Source organism: Dasypus novemcinctus, chromosome 10, assembly GCF_030445035.2.
Source record: "Dasypus novemcinctus isolate mDasNov1 chromosome 10, mDasNov1.1.hap2, whole genome shotgun sequence".
Classification (NCBI taxonomy): domain Eukaryota; kingdom Metazoa; phylum Chordata; class Mammalia; order Cingulata; family Dasypodidae; genus Dasypus; species Dasypus novemcinctus.
The window spans coordinates 86177880-86198066 of NC_080682.1; the positions used below are offsets into that span (position 1 = coordinate 86177880).

Genomic DNA, 20187 nt, shown 5'->3' on the forward strand with positions numbered 1-20187 from the left:
CATTTGGCTTCTCACCTGCTGAATTTTCCTATCTTGATAGTCTTTGAAGTAACTGAGGCCTTGCTGTGGGGAGAGGTCTTAGGATCCAGCCTAGTTTGGTTTTGGTTGTCTTTGTCTGGTCAAGAAGTTTTGGGCTCTAGCCCCCTCCTCAACCTGTGCTGGCATGTGAGTGCCTGGAAAGTCAGAGCTTGTCTGAAGGTCACAGACCAGAGGAACCTGAGGCACCAGGTACCTCCCCGCATGTGCCACAGGGACACATTCATGCTCTGAGCCACTCATTGACTTTTTATCATCACAAGGAGGACTTTTGTTAAAGCAGATCATCTGTGCACAAGGACTTGGGACCCATGCTAAATGAGTTGATGGTGAAAACAGAGATTGCTGCTGAAAATGATATATGAAAGTTCTAGAACAAGTTTTCTAGTGATCTGAGCCCTGCAATCTCAGGAGCAATTTATCCCATCCCTGTCCCTGCATCCAGCAGGATGTTTTTGAATGAATGCTGTCATTGTCTGGCACTAGCTGTGGCCTCAGCTTCCTAATCTTGGTCCAACCACACTGAAAAGAGACCATGGTAATAACTTTACAACAGAACCCCCTTTTATGTCAAGCAAAAATCGAAGACATTTTTATAGCTTCATTTCTTTCATACGTCAGAGCTATTTACTGAAAAAATACATGCAAAATTCTCATGGAGTCAAGGCTGTAGGCATCACAAAGAGATGTCTCTGAGCTCCAGTTCACTAACAAGAGGGAACTCTCTTTTGCTCATACTGTAGCCCTGAATCTTCAGTAGAGGACTTTGAGGCCACCAGGTTGCTGCTCATGGCTTTAGAAAAGTCTGGTATGTATTTTCAGTAAATAATACAGAAGCAATAGGCATTCTAGTTATCCAAATTATTAAGAGTGATGAAGAAGACTAAAGGATAATGATTCAGGTAAATAGCATTTATACCATTTCCAAAGCAGATAACCAAGCTCTTAATTTGATTCTTGCAACAACTCAGTGAAATCTGTATTAGCTTGTGGAAGAAGAAAATGGAACTCACAGTTGAGAAATGAATTGCTTAAGCTTGTATTCTTAAAACCTGGAGTATGTGAGGAAAACTAGGTAACCTAACTTCATAGTCTCCAAATCTATTGCTGTGGCCCAGAACATGAACCCTCAGCTTCAGCAATGATTTTTTCCTCATAGCCTGGCCCTGACATCAGTCTTCACTCAGAATTCTCTCAGAGTGTGGTAAGGCTTTTTTAGGGCACAGCCCTGTAGCACCTGCAGAACTCTACTGAGATATACTCTGTCCTTTCAGAAGGCAAGCCCTAAATTCTCCAGGTCTGGATCCCTGAATTTAGCACCCTCTAAACTTGTTCTCCTTAGTTCTATCCTGCTTTCCTTCACAAATGAAACCCAAAATCTTTGCATTTCCTACCTCGTTGCCTCATGAACAAACAGGTTCTTACTTCTAGGGTTTAAGTTTCCTAACCTGGCCTGAGAAAAATACCACTGGCCTAATTCTTCTGAGTCTCCAAAAGCTTGGGTTTTGAGGGTTCCGCTCATTCTGATTTTCCCTTCAGACTTGGTGGAATCCATTCATTTTTTTCCTATTTCTCCCACCTCAGACTCTGGAATCTTCCCAAGATCTTCTCTGTTTTTTTGTCCTCCCTGGATCATTAGGGCATGGGGCACTCTTCAGTTGTTCTCTCTTTTTTTAGTTCTTCTCTCTTCACCAACCATGAACTCTTTGCCATTTGACTTTGGTTAGCATCTATCAACATGGTTACATTCATAGGCACAGCCTTAAGTACAAGAACTTTTTTTTCTTAAAAGGTGCTGGGGATTGAATCCAGTACCTCATACATGAGAAGCAGGTGCTCAACCCCTGAGCTACATCTGTTGCCCAGTGAGAGTTGGTTTTTTCATTTGTTTTTAGGAAGTACCAGGGATAGAACCCAGGACCTTGTATATGGGAAGCAGGTGCTCAACCACTTGAGCTACTTACACTTTCCAAGGACTTTTCATTGAGATGGAGGAGCAATTCCTATAAACAAGAGAAAAGGCATCACTGTTAAAAATTAACATATGGGGAGCAGGTGTAGCTCCTCCTGGGTGAGTGCCCGCTTCCCATGTATAAGGTCCCAGGTTCAATCCCCAGTACCTTTTTTTAAAAAAACAACAAAAAACTCCAATATGTGAAGCTACTTACTGGAAAAGTCAGTTCCTTCCTCAGCTGATCCCATTGTTTCAAGATCTAATACTGTTAAACCAATCTTGAAGCTGTTGAAACATTGAAATATTCTAAGGACTTAATTCACAAATCCTTTTATTTCTATCCTTGTCTTGTTATCTGTTTCCTTCAGCCAGAATGAAGGCCTTCAATGTATTCCCAAGATAAAACTCCCAAGTCATTGGCCCTTTCTCTTATTAAGCTCAGTCTGACAATTTTAACCACTGGAATGAAAATCTGAAACCAGAAGTAAACAGGCAAAGCTTCAAGGCAACAACAAAACCATGTCATAAAACCCATGCATCTTATTCTGTGTGCAATCATAAACTCATACTAAGGTACCTGGCCAGCATTCTTGACCTAATAAGCTTAGTTATAGAGTTTTCTTTGGAAATTTTTAGTTTTTTTTTTCATTATTGAAGTAAGCAAATTAGAAGCAGCGAGTCTGGACTTCTAGTAATGGCAGTTAACAAGAAGGAAGAAGACAAGAAATATCACCTGGAAAAGTCCCACCGCACTCTGAGATCATTCAGCAAAAGAAGAAGTTAAGCCCTACCTTCTTAAAAGTTCCTGAGAGCATCACTGATGTACAGCCTACCCCAGTCATAGAGGTTCATCAAAGTTCCTTGATGTCACTAAGAAATGATCTCCTTAGGCTCCATATACTGTTTAATGAGACAGTGTGTAAGATATTTCAGAAGTAATCTCATTCAAAATAATGTTTTAAGCCAATTGCATTTTGTTACTGAAAGAGGTATGTTTCAGATATCTGGAAAATTAGTTTATGTGGAACACACCAACTAATCTCCACTACTTTACCCCCAGCAATATTGCCTTTTTGTAAGAACCTGAAATTTATATTAAACTCAGGGAATGTTCACTAAGTGTCTGTTTATTGATGTCTCCAATCACTTCTTACTAGTCTTAAAATCAAAATGAGCCAGCAAATTTTCAAGGCTGTGTGGGATTCCTAGCCTTGGGCCTGCATAACCCTGGGAATCTGGGTAATCACTCTGTGTCTCAATTTCCCTTCCTGTTAAAGTGAAAGAACATGGCTTTCTCTGAATGTTGACAACACCTTTGGCAATCATTAGAATAATAACGTAAGCATGTCGAAGTCTTCAGAAAAAGATCTGGGTGGTGAAGATGGGGAGAGAGAGGGCAGCAGGCTATGAGGCCAAGCAGATGACAGGTCAGACAGGGAAGAGTTGCATAGGGAACAAGTGGACGAGGTTGAAAGTCAATTTAGGAGGTCCCAGGCCAGGCAGGCTGTGGAGTCAAACAGGTCAGTTAGGTAGGATGACTAGATTATAGGTGAGGTGATTCAGACAAGTCAGGCAGGTAACAGATAGAGATTAGGAGAGGAAAGGAGGAAAGGACCAGGGACAGTAACATACAGTTTGGGTGAAGGAGAGAAAATAAGGAGCAAGTGAGGAGATGATAGTCAAGGGAGGGAAAAGGGAACTCTTTAGGCTCAAAGTTGTCCCCCTTCATACCCCAAAGATGACCTGAATTGATTATCAGCATAAATGTTTTTGGCATTTTAACTCTATGCACTAGAAAATAATTTTTCACTTGCAAACCTCCAAATATATTTTTTCCCTTATGAAATCTCAAGTTTTTATATATGAAGATGAAATCGAGGTATCAGTTACACAGTTGACGGTGCAAAAGTGTGTAACAGCTCTATAGAGTTTAGGGCTAGCAAAACACTTTCACCTTCTATCATTTGGCCTCCTAGAAATTCTGGGTGCTAGAGAGGGCAGGCAGTATCCTTGTCAGATTTGTTCCTTCTGTGTGTGAGGCACCAAGTTCCAGACAACGTGGCTACACTCCCAAGTCTTTCTGTTATCCCAGATGCTCTCGAGAAGCCCTTTCCTTCCTTCTTTGCCCTAAAGACTGTTTTCCTTCCCCTGCAAGCTGGCCCTACCCATTCCCTCTCATTCATCTCGTAGCACTGACAGTAGAGGAGGATGTAGGTTCTCAATACCCCTCTTTCTTCCTGTACTTTAAATAAGTACCTTTTAACATCTTAAAGCTCTTCACCCTGGAGAATCAGATGTGGTATCTCAAATAACTAAAATAGAGCATACATGGGTTCCAGAAATGCCGCTCTGTTTGTCGAGCCTGTTGAAATGGGGTTGGAGCTGCCTTCCTCATAGAACTTTCTCTGAGTACCTTCTCAGCATCTTTCCATGGAAATTGCCCAAGTTCTTATTTCTACTATGAGAGTTTCACCTCACCTCCTAATATCCTTGGTCTCCTGGGGATTAGCTGTAGATATAAAGATGAAAGATCAGTCTGGTCTGCAGTATCTTAGAACATGTTACTGATCTCATACTGTCTTCTGCACATTGTGGGAGCAGGTCCAGCGGGCCTAGGTAAAATTGAGCCCCAACAGGATTTCTACGAGTCTTCCACAGCTCAGTCTTCATGCCTTCCTCTCTGTTATTATTATATTAACCCACAACTCATGATATGCAATAAGTAATCAGGACAAGTGGACAAGAGGGTCAATAATCCTGAAAATGTGCTCTCTACCCCCAGTTTGGAAGTTTCGTTCTTGGGGATTTTGTCTTGTGACATATAGCACCTTTCCATTTTCACTAAGTCAATCCCAAATGGATTTTTTTTCAAAATGGATTTTGCTACTTGGCATCAAGGACTTCACTGAGAGCCATCTACGTCACTCGCAATGCCCAGATAAGGTGGTTACTGTGTCAAATAGGGAAAAGGTAAAGAAATCAGCTCAAAGGATTATTCAGTCATGAAAAGGAAATGGAAATGGGAATTCACAAAAGGAAATCAATAATCATTGGATATTCTTTTTCATACATAAGGAAATATAAACTGTTAGAAAGCTATGGCAGGGCCTACCAGGGCACCAAGGGAAAAAGAAGGGATGTAGGCCAGGGCATGTTTGAGATATCTGTTGATTTCTGTCCTCAGTCCTTTAAAGATGGGCTTCCTGTGTAGTCTACCCAATTTGGTTTGAGCATTGCCCCTACCCCTCCTTCTCCTTAACCTTTCTTACCTTGGGACTTAGAGTATAGATCAAACTGAAGGCTTTCAACTGAAGACTATTGAATTACCAATTGAAAGTAGAAAAACAAACTTAACTTTGGAAAGATAAACCAAAGATATTCAACACATCTGCTTTTAAAATTGAGGCTAGAAAACATGAAAGCAGTTAAACAAATAAAAGGGAAAAGGGTAAGGAAAGAAAAGAAAGAGATGAGAAGACGGAAAAATGGGAGGGGATAGAAAGAGAGCAAGTGAGAGAAGGATAATGAGATGAAGAACAGAGAATGGGAGAGAGAGGGAAAAGGAGCAAACCTAGGATGGAGCAGAGGCAGACAGGCCAGAATTAAGAGTATGGTTTTGGCGCCATAAACCTGGATTCTATATCTTTAAAACAACTACATTAAATCTCGTTCTTAATCAGGAAAGAGCTTAGGATGCTTATTACTACTTCAATTCCACATCATATTGGAGGCCTTAGCTAGTGAAGCAAGGCAAGAAGAACAAATGTAAAGCCTGGAAAAAAATAAAAATTGTTATTTATAAATGACATGATTTGTGTGCATGGAAAATCCAAAAGAATATATAGTCAAACCATTAGAATTAATAAGTGAATTTAGCAAGGTCTCTGAGTAAATGTCAATCTACAAAAATCAGTTGTGTTTCTATAGATGAGCACAAAGAGAAATGAAAATTTACAAAACGATTTCTTTACAATAACATATACAAAAACTTCAGATGCCTTTCTGAGGCTTATTTTTCACAAGTGTAAAATCAGGGCAACAATGACAACAATCCAACAATTACAATAATGGCAGCATATTTTGCACCTACAACCCACTCAACATTGTTCTGTTTATATGGGTCATTTCTTTTAACCTTTACGACCACATTTTATGGTTATTGTGAGAATTAAATGAAGAAATGTATGTAAAATACTTAGCAAACTGCCTTGCATGTAATCAATTCTCAATAAATTTTAGCTATAATAAAAACTATTATTATTTAAGAGAGACATCAACTCAGTTGTTAGAACTAAGCTGCTGCTCATTTGGCTTAAGATATTTAGAAACAGTCATGTGTTGTTATTGTTTTTTATAATTTTAAATAGTTCATATATTCAGCCAGGCACTGCTCTTGAATCTAGGAATATATGGGTAAGCAAAATAGACAAAATTCATGGCCTAATGGAGTTTACAGTACTGTAAACAGACATTAACCAAATGATAGCAAATTGTGCTATGGGTACAGTGTGCAAGGAGTTAAGAGAATATAAGAGAAGGGAACCTGGTCTACACTAGAGAATGAATGAAGGCTTTGCTGCAGAAAATGATAGTTGAGCTGATTCTGAAGGATAAATGGTACAGGGTGCAGAGGGAGGAGAAGGTTCCCTGTAGAGGAAGCAGTCTGTTTGAATGCCGTGAGGGTTGTGGGTCGGGGGAGAGCTTGGCATGTTTCAGGAACAAAAAAATAATGTCTGATTGGCTGGAACTCAGAATGAGAAGATTGTTGTATGAGCTGTGGCTGCCAAGGGGGACGGGGCAGATCAGCAGGGTCTCCAGAGCCTTGTGAGGCATTTTCACAGTTACCCTAAGAACAATGGGGAGTGCACCATAGGGAAGGATATGATCTGATTTGTGTTTTAAAAATATTTCTCCACTAATGAGGCTACTACACTAGTCTGGGAAGATATGAAATTAGGTTAGGCTAGGATGACAGCAATCTAGAGAGGAATTGGTGGGTGTCCTTGAGAGATGTTTAAGGGGTGGAATTGATGGGGTTTGGTGTTAGCTTAGGTAACAGAGGAGGGCTGTACCTCTGATGTCTCCTTGAATCTGACTTGCAGAACCGGATGAATACAAGTGACAGTCATTGAGATGAGAACAGTCTTTTCCTCACAGTGCAATAGCTTGCCTAGCTTTACCTTGACACTTGAGAGAGCATTTGAAGTATTTATTTTCCTGTGGAAATTTGAATGTCATACTTAAGGGGAAAGGAAGATAGGTTTAGGATACTGATTTTGGAAGCTTAGAGATACTTACTTCTTTGTTTTCCCTTTGACTTTCAAAAGATATCAGATGGTTTTATCTTTAGCCTTAAAAAAACAGATATATCAAACTTATAAATTCTTACATTTAGAGCCAGGCTTCTGTCCCCTCTCCTCCATCAAATCTGTTTCTTCAGCCTGAAAAACAGAATAGATTCAGTGCAGCAATCTATATGTCTTCAACTTTCTTTTTTTTTTTTAACTTTTAAGTCTCTTTTCCTGAGGTCATCAAGCAATTAGATGTGAGACAATAATTCTTATGTTCGGAACATTATTGCCCCACCCAGTGATTTTACGGATTGGGTGATATTAAGATCTAGCTGCTCTGAAATTCCCTGCATCTGGTTTGGGATGTCTTTGGAAAATATACCAGGGCTAGAAAATACCATAAAATAATCTCGGTTAAAGCCCTCATCTATTGCTGGCAGTGCTTGGAGTTCATCTGAACAAGCCTGTGAGAAAGCCCTGCAGTTGACCCAGGATTCCCAGGACTGGATCAGACTTCTTAGGCCTTGGGATTCTTCCAATGAAGAAGGTCTGCGGCACATCAGTTTGAACTTTCTTAACCCCCTGCCACTTTTATGTATGAGGTAGCAGAAACCATCCTGTAGGACCCCCTGCAGGGTAGAAAAATCACTGGTGCTATTATCAGAGGGGAATGTGAAATGGAGGGCAGTCCCACAGTCCCATCCTTGGCTTAGGCACTAGACTGGGGGTGGGGGATGTGCTGATGAGCGTACAAGTATGTGTGTACATCTCAGGTCAGATGGTAGGTTCTCTCTCTCTCTCTCTCTCACACACACACGGACACACTAGCATCTTCAGCCTGTACCTGCTTCTCTGTGTCATAGGCTGGCAGCCCCCTTGATTTGGGGGAATGGGAACAAGACTTCATGTGCTGCCCAAGTCCATGTGCAGCAGCTAGTTAGCTCGGTCTTCCCTCTCCCTCCCACCTTGACCAGCTAACAACCTGACTCTACCCTTACCTCTGCTCCTGTAGCACTCCACCTCGGTGAGCATCATGGGCTTCTCCAACACTCTGGAGATGGAGTTGTCCTCTCCCAGGCTGACAAGGACCCTAGAGCCACAGATCCAGAGTGTGAGCAGCCTGACATCTGGCCCTCCCCAGGTCGTGCCGAGCCTGCTGACTGGGCCTCCTCAAACTATATCCAGCCTGATGAGTGGTCAAAACCAGGCCACAACTAGCCTGACAACTAGTCACCTGCAGCCCATGCCCAGCCTTGTGCGTGGCCCCCTGCAGCCCATGCCCAGCCTGATGAGTGATTCCCCCCAGGCCAGCACAAGCCTGGCAGGTGATCACTCCCAGCCTGGGTCCATCCTAATGTCCGGTCCCACCCAGGCTGGACCAAGTCTGGCAACTTGTCCTCTGAAGAACAGGCCTTCAGCTTCTGATACGCAGCCAGAAACTGGATCCAGCCCCAGCCCTGGCTCTGGCCGAGCTGCAGGCAACCTGTGCTCTGGAGATGGGGCTGATCGCTCCCTGGGGAATGCTCTGTGTAAGGTAAGTCTTGAGGATGTTCAGCTTCCTGTGATCATCACTGGGCAAAAGGTTGGCCATTGAAGGCCTCATCCTACCTTAGCTTAACAGCTCTGAAACTTTCTGCTCTCTTTGATTCTTGTTGGCCTTTCACTTTTAAAAGATGGAAAGTGATGATCCTACCCGCTTCACTGACTCTCTGGGACCAGTTGTCACAGCCCCTAGTCTGGATGCTCCCAAGGACCTGGCTGTCTCCTCAGAACTGGAGGAACCAATTAACCTCTCAGTAAAAAGACCTCCACTGGTGCCAGTGATCAGTACATCCACGGCGCTACAGCAGTACCGGAACCCAAAAGGTGAGACTCCAGTAAGCAGCCTGCACCTGAACTTTGGAGTTCTGGAGACAGAACTAAGTTAAAAAACCAGCTGTGTCTTTTTATGTTTGATCTTTAGCAAGGTACCTAACTTCTCTGAACTGGACTCTTTCTCTGTAAGTAAAGCTAATCATACCTACTTCATAGGTTGCTGGGACAAACAACTGCAATAAAACCACTTGATAACTTACTTTGCAGTAACAAGAATTTGCCTTGTGTTGTCAGTAATGTGTATTTATGTCGTGCCCTGTAGTGAAGGGAATTTGGACCATTGGAAATTGGTTCTGATTCTCTGCTCTGCTACCTACACCCCTTCTCAAACAGGGCTAGGTTAAGGTGCTTTTCTTCTGTGGAAGGTGAGGGCTGGTTGGGAAGTAGGAAGCGACGGCCTTGTGATGATTTGGGACTTTTCAGTTCCTGTAGGTGTGGTTGGTTTGTAATGATCAAACAATTTAATAATTGTAAACAAAAGAAACAATTTTTCTCTTATTTTCCTCACACTAGCTGAAAGACCAACTGAAAAGTTATTGATTCTTATTAAATGTACAGTAATATAACTGCATTTCATGTACTAAATTTTTTGGATCCTGCTTGCACATATGGTGAGTTTTACTGTAACTCGTGTAAAGTGTCTGCCTCAGTGCTAGTGCTGAGTATGTGCTCAATAAATGTTAGTTCCCTCCTTTCTCTGGAACTCTGCCTCCTGCCCATCGACAGACTGTACTATGCATGGGAGGGCTGCTGGGAGCCTCTTGCCACAGGGTATGGTTGGATTCTCAGGCAGTGCTAGAATCCCAGCTCATGACTGGAAAGGCAGAGGCTGAACAGACAGAATGACCCCCCAGAGCAGGCAACACCAAAGCACTGGGAACAGGTGATTTCTCAGCTCACTTTGAAGGTGTGAAGCTGGGCCCTCAGTGTGTGACCAACAGCCTCTCAGTATTATCTGTGTTCATTTTTTAAGAGAAACTGGGCTCTCTCCCCTCTCAGGAAAGAGATATATGGTAGCATTGTCATCACTACGAAGGATCACAGCATGGGTCTTGATTGTATGGCCCATGTGTGTCCTAAGGTATGAGTAGCAGAAAGGTGTGGGTGAAAAGGTGTGTGAAAGGTGTATGTGCCAGGAGTAGTGGAAACTTATGTGGCCTTTGAAGTATGATTTCAGTTATTGGTAAAAAGTGTGTGTTAACAAGTATATGATTACAGGTAGGGGTGAGGGGTGATAGATGTATTGGCACACATTTATGCCACAGATATTTTTTGTCTTTTGCCCTAGAGTATGAGAATTTGGAACAAGGAGTCCTAGAGCTGGATACAAAAGAGAACCAGAGCATCAGGTATTAATGTCTTGGCCAAAGCTCCTCCCCCACCCCATCCCCAATTTCACGTTCTGGGAGGTTGGCATAGGAAGTCAGCATCCTTGACAACTTATTTGGAAGCAGAAGTTTGCTTCCAAGTGCCTTCTTTCAATCCAAGGCCCTTGAGTGGGGTCTGGTGGGTGGCTGTCTGGGAGGGTATGGGAGGATGTTCTGGCTCCTGCACTGTGAGGCCTGCACTCTTTGCACGGTACTCACTCTTCGGGAAGCCCCTTCTTTCACCAGGGGCTGTACTAGAGGGCTTCTCAGTGTCTGACAGGACCTGGCCAGGCCAGGCTAGGGATGGGGGCAAAATGTGGGCCTTTGGAAAGTTGGATTGAGAAGATTTTGAGCAGTGATTCAGTTGTGGGGTCATGGATGGGCCTGATTTAGAGATTGGGTCCAGAGAAGGCTCCCATTGAGCCCCAGGGGTGACCTTCTTGCTACAGAGCCTTCAACAATGAACCAAAGATTCCTTATGTGCGACTGGAACGACTCAAGATCTGTGCCACCTCCTCAGGAGAAATGCCTGTGTTCAAACTGAAGCCACAGAAGAATGGTCAGGATGGCAGCTTCCTGCTGATCATTGAGTGTGGCACTGAGTCCTCCAGCATGTCCATTAAGGTACCACTTTGCTCTGCCTTGGCCTTGAACCTTGGCCAGCCTATGAGCATCTCCTTTCTGTCTTCTAAGAATTCTTGCTCTGGGGCCTTGTCCTGAGCTGCCCCTGAGTGGGACTACAGCTTGGCCAGGCTTTGTCCCTTGCTGCAAGGGGCCTGTGAGATATCCATGAGAAGTGAGCTTTCCCAGGATTTATGGGGTTTGGCAGCCTTAAGAGTCCTGGTATGAGTGGTTCTCACAGTAGGTTGTCAGGGCCTGGCAGTCCCTCCCTCCCTCCTCTGAGAACTTGTAGGTACTATTCTCTGACTACTCAGACTCACTTCTTCTCCAAGGTCAGCCAGGACAGCTTGCCTGATGCCATCGAGGCCCCCAGTCTAGGGGGAAGGAAAGTCACTGTCACTTCTCTGACTGGGCAGCGGCTACCAGAGGTGGAAGGTGCATCTCCTGAAGAACATAGACTCATTCCTCGAACCCCTGGAGCCAAGAAGGGTCCCCCAGTACCAATAGAGAATGAGGACTTCTGTGCTGTGTGCCTCAATGGGGGAGAGTTGCTATGCTGTGACCGCTGCCCCAAAGTGTACCACCTTTCCTGCCATGTGCCAGCCTTGCTCAGCTTCCCAGGGTGAGTCATGCCAACCCTGGCTGTCACCTGGCTAGCAGGACTATCTTCCATGGATTATTACTCCAGGCCAGGCCCCACAGATCTCCCCAGCATGGGCTCAGCCCTCTCTGGGCCTGTATGAATTGCAGGTCATTGAGTTGTTGGGCCCTACAGCTGTATGCCTCCTGCCCACAGACAAGCGGGTGTTTGAAATTTGGTTGGCTTCTATTTCTCCTCTGTTCCAGCTTCTTCCTTTGTACAGATTTGCCCCTATACACCTGTTGTAGCTCCTTTCCTAACTGCTATTTTTCTGGATTCACTGAACCCCCTGAGTTACTGAATTTCTTTCATGCTTGTGACTAGGAAGCCATTACTTACCAGGGATCTCAGTTCCCCATGCCATCACACTCCATGCCTGTCTCTTGGAACAGCGGGACAGGGAAGGGTGCTCTGGGCAATGCGATGGAACCTAACTTGGCTTCACTTGCCTATGCAGGGGAGAGTGGGTGTGTACCTTGTGCTGCAGCCTGACACAGCCTGAGATGGAATACGACTGTGAGAATGCCCGTTATAACCAGCCTGGGGTGCGGGCACCTCCCGGCCTGAGCATGTATGACCAGAAGGTAGGGAGGGTCTCCGGGAACAGGGCAAACTCCCTGTGCCTGCAGGGGCTGAAGCTTGTCAGAGGGATGGGAGGCGTTCTCTGATACCTCTCCTTTGGGGTGTGCCTGGCAACTTGGCCCATGGGGGTTTTTTACCATGTGTTTACTTCCGCCAGCTGTTGTCCTCTGGCTCAGAAGTCTGAACTGTGCCCTAGTATGGTAGCTGCTACCCTATGGGACAGAGCCAAGCCCTCCAGAGTTATTAGGACCACCATCTTTAGTTCTTGTTGAGGGGGGACCAGAATAAAGTAACACTGTTGCCAATTCTGATTTCTGCAGAAGTGTGAGAAGCTGGTGCTGTCCTTGTGCTGCAATAGCCTCAGCCTGCCCTTCCATGAACCTGTCAGCCCCCTGGTAAGAAAGGGGCCTCACTGCTTCTGTCTGCTACTGTCCTTTCTGCCTAGGCCTTGGGGTAGGATAACGGTGGTACCCAGGGTGGACTCAGAACATGGCCACTGAAAGTAGTGACAATATTAATTTGTGGATGGTCCGGGAACCCAGGAGCTGTGCACTCTACCCATCCTGCTGGCTACTGTTGTATCAGACCTGAATTGACAAGTGACCCGTTCTTCCTTTTCTTTCTCTTTGTCTTCTTTCTCCACTCTTTTCTTCCTGCTGCTCCTCATCTTCCTCTTCTGTTCTTTACACTTCTATTCCAACTCATTCTTCACCTCTTCTTCCTTCTTATCTATACCTCCACTTCTCTCTTCTTCCTTTACCTCCTTTTCTCTTTTTCTCCACCTTCCCAAGGCCCGGCATTATTACCAGATTATCAAGAGACCCATGGACCTGTCAATCATCCGGAGGAAGCTGCAGAAGAAGGACCCAGCTCACTACACCACCCCAGAGGAGGTGGTGTCAGATGTGCGCCTCATGTTTTGGAACTGTGCTAAGTTCAATTACGTATGTTCTGCCCTGTTTTTCCCTTCCCTGTATTTCCTAGTGACCCCAAGACTGTCATGACTGTTTGGGGGATCAGGTTTGGTCCCAGGCTGTTATGAGGATCTAGGAGCAGATCCCCTGGGCCAAACTGTAGTGAGTGCTTAAAAGCTGTCTCCTACTCTTGGGCCTTAGCATGGGCTCAGAAGGAAGGTAGGGATGGGCTAGTGACTGGCCTTCTGTAAGTACCTGTCAGGGTCACTTCTACTATAAGAACTGACACCAAACTGATTATCCTGAGTCCTAAGGATGAAACATCAAATTCCAGACATCCCAGGATTCTGGGTACAAGCTTTGAACTCTCTGTAAAGCTATTAAGGGTCCTGGAGTTGGTGAGCTGGTGAAAACAAGGCAGATTGTCACTATTCTCCTCCCCCCTCAGCCTGACTCAGAGGTTGCAGAGGCTGGCCGTTGCCTGGAAGTGTTCTTTGAGGGCTGGTTGAAGGAGATCTACCCGGAGAAACGTTTTGCCCAGCCAAGGCAGGAGGACTCAGACTCTGAGGAGGTGTCTAGTGAGAGTGGATGTTCTACTCCCCAGGGCTTCCCGTGGCCCCACTATGTGCAAGAGGGCATCCAACCCAAGAGGCGACGACGACATATGGTAAAGAGTTGCTGCCAGCTGGCAGGCAGGTGGGTGGGTAATTGGGCAGGCTGTGGGCCCCCTAAGTAGCATGTACATAGCAACCTAAAGTGAAGCTGCTCCTTAGCCACAAGATAGTGATGACAATGAGCCCTCACTTCCAACCCCCTTGGTGTATATAGAAGACAAGGCAGTGCAGTGATCATCAATTCCATTTACCAATGAGGATCAAAATTCATGAGGAGACTGCACCTTCCCAGGGTCACCCAGCAAATTAGGTGAGAAACCAGGTGTCCTGACTCCCGCTCAGTGCTTGTTACACTATACTGTGATGCCCATAAGAAGAGAAGTATTTGATCTCAGTGCCTCATCTCTTCTTGGATTTGAGGAAGAAATAAAGGAATCTTTTTCAGCCCACTGGTGTAAGGCATAAAGAAGAGGTGTTAACTTGCAGTAAAAAGAGCTCTTTTGACTTTTGGCTGGTCCCACCTGTGTAGATCTGAAACATTCATCCAGTGCTGTTTATTTCCTCTGAAATAAATCACTTGCCTACTATGTGCCAGCAGCTGACCAGCCATCCTCAGTTTTTATGATACTTATTACACAATAGTTAGTGGCTTTAGTGAGTTTTTGGTGTTGCATAACTGGTGTAGAATAAAACACTTTGACTCTGAGGAATTCCAACTTCAACACTTAACCTTTTCACCTTAGTAAATCCTACATTTGGCCATTTCAATTCCAAATAATTTTTTTTTTCCTTTCAGGAGAATGAGAAAGCAAAAAGAATGTCATTCCGCCTGGCCAACAGCATCTCCCAAGTGTGAGAGCTGGAAGGAGATTGAGCACTCTGGCAGCTGGTGCCCCATCTTGTTGACCACTCCTCCCTACCTTTCAGCTCATACTCTTCAGATTGTGGATGTGAGACGAGTCTTGTCGAGCTGTGTAGTGCTCTTCTTTGCCATTTGCAGCTACATTTATTTGGGAGCCATAGTGCATCCACTGCAGAGAAGATTTCAGTAATAAAAAGTGAGGAGGGAGGTATTCCCTATTACCAGGATAATCAGATGTGTAGGTTCCACTTGACAAGACCAAGCCTAGTCAGGTTTGGGAGGACCATACTTCTTTGGTGAATTCTTTTTGCCAAGAAAAGAGACCATTCTCACCTTTCAATGTCCAGGGTTTAGGAGCAAAGTATCTGTTTGAACCCTTCCTGGGCTCAGAATTGGGTAAAAGAAGAGGAGAAAGGTTCTGACATAGGGCAGGTCTGTGATCCCTGGCTCAGCACAGCCAAAGACTATCACTATTTGCCTTTGTTTGTCCTGCTGGGACAGAGGCACCTGCCATGGGCAGGATTGGAATGGAAGCTTCTAGAGGCCACAGGTCTCAATTGGTGCCTATTTGGGTTCTAATGGTTTTCAGGGTATTTGTTCTTCATGTTTATTTTCCTGATGTCGACATAGGTGGCCACTGTGGAAGTGCTCTGGATAGGACAGCATTCTAAACTGGGCTGGGTGGCTGTGCAGAAACCTCTTACATTTTCCAGCTCACGTTTCACTCACAGGTTTCAGAAGATGTCAGCTTGAGAGTCTATACTCTGCCACTTATTCTGTGTTAGCAGCACTTGTTTGGTGTCAGAACCTGCCTTCCTGGAAGTGATTGTTGGTGCTTGTAGGTGGCTACCCCTTCGTTATCTCCATTCGGATGTCTGGATCCCAAATTCTGCTCGGGAAAATTGTGAGGCAGCTGCTGTCTGCTTCAGGTACAGAGTTTCCTGGGCAAGAGTTTTCTGGGCTTCTCCTACTTACAGATCCTAGTTCTCAACCTCTCCAAGTTCACAGAGCCAAAGATCAGAAGTAAGTCTTCTGACTAGCCTGCCCCCAGGCTGTTCACAGCCCAGAAAAAAAACAGATTCTACCTGCAGCCCTTTTTTGTTGGAGGTTGGAGGTCAGAGGACCAACAGGAGCCAGACCTAGGCATTCATGGGGAAAGTTCTGCCTATGGTGGAGAGGGGGGAAACCATGAGGCAATGAAGCCAACATACTTCAGTACCCCTGAAGGAACTCTAAGACCTTAGTTCACCTAAAACTCAGTGTCTGCCTTGAAGCTATGGGGAGAGGCACTCCAGGGTATACCTTAGATCTTTATGTTCCCTGCAGGGTGTTGGTGAGGAAGATACATGGGCAGATGCAGGGGGGTCAGGCCACCAACTAAGCAAGGAGTTGGTTGTGATGTTGCCATTGCTGATCTTGCTGGGGAAGCTATAGATGTGGCACATCAGTGGTTTGATCCCAGAGACACTGCTCTTCCTCTTCCTGTCATGGCCTGGCTAATTTCAGAGGAGTCTCAGGTCATGGCTTTATTTTTGCTAAGAGATACTATTTAAGGAAGTTCTTGTCTGTGAGTGCTTTGCTAACAGACAAATTTTGATCAGAGAAGACATTTCTTCTCTCCTTGTGAGTTGATGGTACTGCCCATTTCCTTCTCCACCAGGCTGAGAGATCATCTTGCCATCAGAACTTACTGTGCCCATTGACTTGTCATTCTTTCACCAGCACATGCCAAGCTCTTGGAAGCAGACGGACTTCTATAATCCTATTTTCTAGTTTGGGTTAGCTAAGTCTTTAATACTCTAATAACCAGGCACTCTTCGAACTTAGCCCTCTACTGTTTGGGGCTTGGGCTTTGGCCACTTCCATATCCACTTTTGAGTCATTTTCTCTGTTTAGTTGGCTAGGCAAGTTTCCTTCTTTGCTTGCCTCATTAATTCCTACCCTTGGTCATCGTTCCTTTGTGTGGCTCACATTCCCACCACCCTTGAATGAGCTTCATAGTACTTTTTGTTGGGTAGCCAGCTGAGAGCTATGATAGGCTCAAGTCTGATTGAGATCCTTCCCTAGGACCAAATGGAGACCACAGATGTGGAGCAGAAATACCTAGTTAAATGCTTGACTTCCCTTCTATTGGTGAGGGTATTAGCTTAGACATGGCCTGCTGGGTCCAAGAATCAGTCCCAAGATCTTAGTCATGTGGTGGAGTGTCACGTATTCCCTTCTCATCATAGAGATCTGCATGCTGGGAAGCTCCCTTTAGGCACCTGACTGGGGAGGGGGGCAGTGGGAGTTAGGTGTTCTTTGCCACACATGTGCAAGGCCCTAGCCCACTACACCATCCCTATATTGGCCACCCCATGGCACTGCCCTCTCCCTGGCTTGTCCTGTGTGCTTAGCACCAATGTTTTGAGTCATGGTCTTGTTTTGGTTTTGTATGCAGAAACCAGAATATGACATTTTAAAAATTTTTTAAAAATTGCTAGCCCAGTGATTTCTTTCAGTGACTCTGCCAACATTTCAGCTGATCCTTCTCTTGACTGGCTCCCCTAATGGCTCCAGTTTGAAGTAATTCAAGTCCTTTGGCTCTTGATAAAGTCATGCAATAGAAATGCAATGGGTTCTGGGTTCTTTCCATACAGAATGCAGCTCTAGAAGATAAATCGGGCTTCTTGCATATGCTGAGAAACATGACAGTGGAGTGGCTTCATTTGACACAAGGGATTTTTCAGTGCAAAATAGGTGATGTGGAATACTCTCCCAAAGAATATGGGTAGATTGGCCTTGTCTGATTTCAGCAGTTACTGACACACCCTGCCTGCCCCTGGTACCACTTCCTTGAGTGGCAGTCACCAGTCCCCCTGTAAGTTCTGCTCTGCTGCAGGTTCTATGATCATTCCCAGCCAGACTGGCTTCCTGAACCCATTTCTGGTGACAGGTCTTTGCCTTGCTCCTAAGACTGAGGCCCTTCCTTATTTGTTCCTAAGCTCTGCTCTGCTCCTTCTCTCACTTCAGGTTGTCACCGATAGTCTTCTCTTCTGAAATTCTGAACTGAGACTTTTCTCCTTCTGGATCATCACCTCCATGGTGCTGCTGCTTCTCTCATTCCCTACTGCTCCTAAATTTGTCCCAACCTTTTATTCGATTTCTATGATCTCAGCCCAATTTCTCAGCCTTCTCTTGGACTTACCACATCCCCCTCCCAAGTCTGAACCCAGAGGTCATTGCTCATTGACATTTTTATCAGCAACTTGAACATTCTCATCCTCTCATACTTTTGCTGAATCTATCAACCATTCTCCATTTTCTGCAACAACCTATTTCCTGATCCCTTTTCCTGGGCTGCTAAGCATGACAAATTCATAGTTGACAGCCTCTGTTGGGCACTCAGTATTGATTGGAAATTCTTTTACTTGTTGATACTCTGCTTTCCCATCTTTCCCTTTCCTCTTTTCTCAGCAAATGACTGACCTCAGTGTCTGCTTCACAGAGGAGAGACCCTACAGCAAGAACTTCCTTGCTCACCTGCTCCTTTCCCCACTCCCTATTGATCTATATCTATATCCTCATATCTTCTCTTGTTTCTATTTTGTTCTCTGTTTCTTGAAGTCTGTTATATGTTCTCCAAGACTTTGTTCCATCACTTATCTACTGCTCCCAATTCCCAGCATCTTCCCAGCACCACCCTCTTCACTGGTTACCTCTACATAGCTCACAAACAAGCAAAGTTCTCCCCAAGATTAACAAAATTTTAGTACCCTCCCTCTTTATACTTTCTCCTTGTCAATCAAGTTTCTTACAAAAGGAATCTTCTTCACTTATTCTTCTTACTTCTCACTCTCTTGCCCCCTGAAGTTTTTCACATAAATCACCAGTGACCACTTGTTGCCAAATCAAATGAATACCTTTCAGTCCTCAACTGTTTTGGACTCCCTGCAGCATTTCACACAATCCATCATTCTCCTTGAAACACCCTCTTCCCTTGGCTTGTATATGACCCCACAAGTCTCTGGATTATCCTCTTACCTCAGCCACATAGGCTGAGCCTTCCTTGAAACCTAGACAGAGGAACAATGTTGTGGCTATCTGTGGCCTCTTTTCCTCAGGAGTTGGGTAGGCAGGAAGAAGCACAGCTGCTCCTCCTCTCCACACTCTGTGTCTGCCCATTTGTGTGTCCATTCCTTCTCCTAGACTCAATTCTCTTCATGCCAAGCATGTTTACTAGCTCCTGTTGAGAGGACAGCATGTGTGAGTCCTTCCCTCTGTCTCTTAGTGCAGTACAGTGACAGAATTTAACCATTTGCTAAGAGGCCCCATCTGAATCAGCACAAGGGTGTGGATTGGGTACTACAGCATCTAATCAGCAGTCTGGCTAGAGTATATTACCAGGCTGGAGGGCAGCTCCTCACCTTGACCCCCATACCAATTAGAGCCTGCCACAGTCTGTAAGGAGCCCAGGATCATGGCAAAACATGTTTGCATGCATGGTTCTGTGCCACTGACCAGGAGGAACATGCTGGCAAGTGTGGGTATATGCTACTGAGAACATATGGAGGGGAAACTGGGAAGTGCTGTGATTAAGCACTTGCTTGGAGCTCAGGTGGAGTAAGATTGACTCCCTTTAGCTGGTTCTTCCCCACCAGTGCTAATCATCACTCCTTGCTTGCTCTATTTGTTCCTGCTGGAGGCAGATGTTGGTTACTTTCTTAGAGGCAGGGAGGTATAGTGAAAAGACATCTGATTTGACATTCTGAACACCTAAACTTTGGCTCTGCCCAATTATGAACTATGTGACCTTAAGTACAGTTTCTCCTTCTATAAAGTTAGGATGGATATGAAAACTGATCTCTCAGAGGCTCTCCAGCTCTAAAGTTAAATAACTGTGATTCTAACTTTACAGCTCACAGGAAACGAGGGAACTAAGGGGGAGAGTGTAACTAGGGGAATCCAGATAAACAAACAGAGCAAGGGAACTCCCAGGCCAGATTGAGCTGCTTTGAGAAAAGTCTTCATCGCTGGTGTTGCTTCTTGAGCCATATACCCATTATTCAAGCTGTACCCCTTCTTGGATATCTAGGGAGAGTTCTTCCTAGATCTTTTCTAGAAGTGGCCATTGGATCCAAGGTGATTGGGGGGCATGAGGGAAGAATATCGTTAGGGGAACTGTCACTGATTTTAAAGAGACCCACACATTAAAGAACAAATAAACAAATCACACTTTTCTTTACCAACAATTGTGTCCTGGATTGTTTTTCAGTGAATATGGTCTAACATGCCTCATGGCCTTCTTGCCCCAAGACTCTATCATCTTTAGGAATAGAAGATGGGGAAGCAAAGACTAGGAAGCTGTTCTCTCTGAGGCAGAACCCAGCTCAGCTTCTTATTGTATGAACACAACCTGTTCTTCAAATTATTACAGGCATAAGATAGAAAA

At 44.8% G+C, this 20187-nt stretch overlaps 1 protein-coding gene across 3 annotated transcripts in view; it reads left to right on the plus strand.

Moving 5' to 3' along the window:
* Positions 1-19987, plus strand: part of TRIM66 (tripartite motif containing 66) — a 40942-nt gene extending 20955 nt beyond the window's left edge. For all 3 annotated transcript variants that reach the window (XM_071218222.1, XM_058305784.2, XM_058305785.2), the window contains 10 exons: positions 8294-8815; positions 8955-9147; positions 10445-10505; positions 10973-11147; positions 11477-11766; positions 12242-12368; positions 12687-12761; positions 13158-13310; positions 13729-13947; positions 14691-19987. In XM_071218222.1, coding sequence (XP_071074323.1) covers positions 8294-8815; positions 8955-9147; positions 10445-10505; positions 10973-11147; positions 11477-11766; positions 12242-12368; positions 12687-12761; positions 13158-13310; positions 13729-13947; positions 14691-14750 — 1875 coding nt within the window. In that variant the 3' untranslated portion in view covers positions 14751-19987. The remainder of the gene's footprint in view (positions 1-8293; positions 8816-8954; positions 9148-10444; positions 10506-10972; positions 11148-11476; positions 11767-12241; positions 12369-12686; positions 12762-13157; positions 13311-13728; positions 13948-14690) is intronic.
* Positions 19988-20187: the final 200 nt, after the last annotated feature.